Genomic DNA, 5,000 nt, shown 5'->3' with positions numbered 1-5,000 from the left:
GATTAACTTCTTTTAAGGTTACGTGCATGTTTGTGTGCGCTTTGTTTTGTTTTATGCGTGTCGAGGTCTCTTTCAGTGCTATAATGCCTAAATATTTTTTAAACATAAATCTAAAGGACTAACAATATTCTCCGCAACATTACATACAACCACCATTACAACCTCCATAAAAACACTTAGATATTTACTCCCACCACCATTATCACAAATATCACCACCACCATTATCACAAATACCACCACCACCACCACCACCGCTACCACCACAACCCCTGTCTACGTCGCCGCCGCCAACCATAACAATAAACGCAACACAACAAAAGAAGGGAAAAAAGAAAAAAAAAATCAGTAGCTAAACATTGATTAGAATATTCCACGAAAATACAAAGTGCAAAAAGAAACTTTGCAAAATATATGGAGTAGGAAACAGATAGATAGATAGATAGACAGACAGACAGACAGACAGACAGACAAACATTCATATTCAAAGTCACACAAACAGAAAGACAAATAAAAAAGATAAAAACAAAGACAGGCGGATAAACAAGTGAAAAAACACACATACACATGCAAACACACACATATATATATACACACACACACACACACACACACACACACACACACACACACACACACACACACACACACACAGCTTAAGTTCGTCTAACACAGAGGATTTCAATACTAAAGGGAATCGAACTCTGTTACATGTTGCCTGTGTTGTGTATGAAACCAAGCACTAGGATACGCACACACACACACACACACACACACACACACACGCGAGGAAGGGTGTCTGGCGTCATATTCAGTAATGCCTAATTAAACAAACATGGGTGGACACGTTTCACATACACACACACACACACACACACACACACACACACACACACACACACACACACACACACACATACACGCACACGAAAAAAAAAAATAAAACACTCATCAAACAACACATGAGATCAAAAGTTTCTAATCACAGAAAGATTTTAGAAAGGAGAAATTTAACACTTTTATGCAATTCTGAAAATTAAAAGATTCAGGGAAAAAACTAACAAGGTTCAAATATTGACGACTTTAAACTCCTGGATTGTTGACATTTTATTTAGTGTGTTCGTGATCCGTAAGCTGTTCAAATTGTAGAGTGAGTGTAGTATCATTGGACAGTTCAGTACAAGAATGCACCTTTTGATTTTAGCAACCAGTATTCTCCTAACAATAAAGTCATTGTTACTTCATACTGCTTCACTTCTTCTCCTCCTCCTCCATTTTCTCTATATTCCTACTTATCTTCTCTATCCTCCTCTAATCCTACTTTGAAATTTGTGTGCGTTCCTTCTCTTCATTTTTCATCTTCCTTCTATTCTTCCTTTTTGTTCTCGTTCTCAGTCCTCATTATCTATTTCATTTGATCTGTTTTTCTTTCTTCAACAGGTTCAGTGCTTCTTATTTTAATTCTCATTTTCTCTTACTTATCTAATTTGCATCCTTCTCATTCCTCCTCTCTTATCATTCCTTCTCCATTTTCTCTTTCTCCTTCACGGTCACTTTTTTAGCTTTCGTCCGTACCTCCCATCCTCTTCCTCTCTGTCGTCACAAGCACACCCTTCCTCTTTATCACTTCAGGAAATTGCGTGAAGGTGGTGTCGCTACAAACTGACGTGTGGGCTGCCCCTCGCGTTGACGTATTCCTCAGGGGTCGCCTTCAGGGTCAACGGCGCACACAGAACCAGCAGGACTCCCTCACACCAGCCAACACTGATGCCCTGACTGTATGCTATCGCTTCAGAAATTCAGCTTTTTCCCAAGAAGAAGCGCATCTGTCCTACGCCATACCTGGAGTTCCTAACTACCTGCTGGCGTGTAAGTGTGTGTGTGTGTGTGTGTGTGTGTGTGTGTGTGTGTGTGTGTGTGTGTGTGTGTGTGTGTGTGTGTGTGTGTGTGTGTGTGTTTCTGGGAATAGAATCGTTAGTCGTCATATTTGATTGGATTTTGTGTTTTGAATTCTCACTCTCGCTGTTGCTCTCTGTCTGCCTGTCTGTCTATGTGTCTGTGTGTCTGTGTGTCTGTCTGTCTGTCTGTCTCTCTCTCTCTCTCTCTCTCTCTCTCTCTCTCTCTCTCTCTCTCTCTCTCTCTCTCTCTCTCTCTCTCTCTGACATCATCTATAACTTCTAAGGCAAATATGAATAGGTGTGAATGCAATTAAGCCGTGTAACACTTGGCGGAAACGGGAAAGGACGGGAGGATGTCAAATGGTCGATGTGTTCACCTGTCCCTTGTTAATTTGATACTGTGTTTGTCGGAGCGAGTGAGTTGTTGCGTGAGTGAGTGAGTAAGTGAGCACGAATGACTTGTTTAATTGTATTTTCTCTCTCTCTCTCTCTCTCTCTCTCTCTCTCTCTCTCTCTCTCTCTCTCTCTCTCTCTCTCTCTCTTTCACAAGATCAATGCATCAAAATAAAAAATGCACACACACACACACACACACACACACACACACACACACACACACACACACACACACACACACAGAACTAGCAGGATAAACACGCTAACAATATAAAAAGCGCCAATAAGCAAACACTAACGAAACGTAAGTAACGTATAGAAGGAAGGAGAATGGAGGAAAGATGAAAGGAAGGAAGCAAAGAGCCACGCTAATGCAAACAGTAGAAGAGATGCGTTAAGGTGATGGTGTGATTTATCAATGCGCATATGCTAGTGTAGTAATGTCTTGGGCACTGTGGACGTCAGAGGAAAGATGACTACACTTTGTAAGGCCACTCATCAAAAGTAGAATCAATGCCTGCTACTAAGTGCTTGTGTTCATTCCTGTAGGAGACGATGTAGAAAGTGTTCGCTCTCTCTCTCTCTCTCTCTCTCTCTCTCTCTCTCTCTCTCTCTCTCTCTCTCTCTCTCTCTCTCTCTCTCTCTCACTTTTCTTTTGTATCCCTTTCTCACTTATATTCAAAACTAGTGCCTTTTTTTGTAGTCAGTTGGTATTTTTTTCCATAATGCTGTTGCTCTTGGCCAGTACCAGTTTCCCATTAAAAGTATAAAGTTGCTCATGCTCTCGCTGCTTCTCCAGGCTTTTTTTTTTTTCTTTGGCTTAGGTTAGGTTAGATTTTCTCACTTATATTCAAAACTAAACTAATACAAAGGTGCTAAATCTCTCACTGCTGCTTCTGAACATTCTTCTTTAATCGCAACAACACTGTGAGGCCCTTACTGTTTGTTCCTCGGCTAATTCGGTCTTTTAACCTCTTCAGTGCCATGACGCGTTTTCCTATTCATTCTGCTTACTATTTGGTGATTTTATGCAGCTTCAGAAACTTTTGTGAGGATTAAAATAGTGACGACTGTGGCTATTAATCTTCTGACGTCCATGGGACTTTTCTAATGTCAAAAAAAAAAAAAAATCGTCTAATCACACCCAAAACTCAAGGTAAAAATGCGTCCCCGTACTGAAGGGGTTAATTTACATAGGATGAATATCGGTAAATCTCTCCATTTAATCCTTGCTCTTGGTAGTGCAAGCTGTTTTGTATACTTGTAGTTGTTAACTCCTTCAGTGCCAGGACGCGTTTTCATATTTCTTCTTCTTACTATCTGGCTATTTCATACCATTCAGAAACTTATGTGGGGGATTAAAATAGTGATGACTGGCCATTAATCTTCTGACATCCATAGACCCTTCCTAATGCTAATAAAATCATTTATTCATACCCAAGACTCATGGTTAAAGGGTGAAGGAACGGAACAAGAATCGAATGACTGGTTAGACAGGATTTTTTTTTATTTTCCTTTGATTTGGTTTAACAAGAATTGTAACATCAACAAATAGTAAGACTGGAGAAGTTTAGTTAAGTTAGTTGTGTGAAGGCGTGAGACCAGCAGTGACTCTCGTGCGATGCAATAGTTATTGAACATTCTCCCTCCTCTTATACAAGGAGGAAAAGAAATATATCATCGCTGCATTATTAATTAGTTCTTGAAGAGGAACCCACGCAATGATTTCCACACGTGTTATTTGACGGGCGCTGTGCTTCCTTCATAATGAGAGGGAAGATGCACGCACGTCGGACAAAAATTCATAATTGTCACCGGAAAAGCACGAAGCATAATTTCCTAACCAGCGGCCGATTCACACATTAATTTTCACCGTTTTTTCATATTTCTTTTTACTTTCACAGACCAAAAAACAAGCAAAAAATAATCTGCGAAAAGAACAAATAAAAAAAATCACAAAATGAACGAAAAAAAAACAATAAAAAAACAAGACACTATACACTACACCACAATGTAGACAATTTCACTCAACACTCAGTTTCATAACGCCTCCTGTAGTGGGTCGCGGTGAGCAGAGGGGGAGAGAGAGAGAGAGAGAGAAGGGGAGAGGAGAGAGGCGAAAGTTTTTAGAGTTTTTGTTCACATATGAGAGAGAGAGAGAGAGAGAGAGAGAGAGAGAGAGAGAGAGAGAGAGAGAGAGAGAGAGAGAGAGAGAGAGAGAGAGAGAGAGAGAGAGAGAGAGAGAGAGAGAGAGAGAGAGAGAGAGAGAGAGAATTATTCATAAGAGGGAATGAATGCTAATACCACATGCGCCGACGAGCTAAGGGGCAAGCATTGCAGCATAATATAACACACACACACACACACACACACACACACACACACACACACACACACCGCGTAGTGTAGTGGTTAGCACGCTCGACTCACAATCGAGAGGCCCGGGTTCGAGTTCCGGTGCGGCGAGGCAAATGGGCAAGCCTCTTAATGTGTGGCCCCTGTTCACCTAGCAGTAAATAGGTACGGGATGTAACTCGAGGGGTTGTGGCCTCGCTTTCCCGGTGTGTGGACTGTGTTGTGGTCTCAGTCCTACCCGAAGATCGGTCTATGAGCTCTGAGCTCGCTCCGTAATGGGGAAGACTGGCAGGGCGACCAGCAGACGACCGAGGTGAATTACACACACGTACACGCACAGACAGACACAGAC

At 41.5% G+C, this 5,000-nt stretch overlaps 1 protein-coding gene across 1 annotated transcript in view; it reads left to right on the top strand.

Annotated features, from left to right (window-relative positions):
* Nucleotides 1–5,000, top strand: part of LOC123509455 — a 15,605-nt gene that overhangs the window by 562 nt on the left and 10,043 nt on the right. The window contains exon 2 of the mRNA XM_045263744.1: nucleotides 1,632–1,868. Within this exon, the coding sequence (XP_045119679.1) occupies nucleotides 1,632–1,868 (237 nt within the window). The remainder of the gene's footprint in view (nucleotides 1–1,631; nucleotides 1,869–5,000) is intronic.

Source organism: Portunus trituberculatus, chromosome 27, assembly GCF_017591435.1.
Source record: "Portunus trituberculatus isolate SZX2019 chromosome 27, ASM1759143v1, whole genome shotgun sequence".
In the NCBI taxonomy this organism is placed as follows: Eukaryota; Metazoa; Arthropoda; class Malacostraca; order Decapoda; family Portunidae; genus Portunus; species Portunus trituberculatus.
This window is presented reverse-complemented; position numbering and strand designations above follow the sequence as displayed.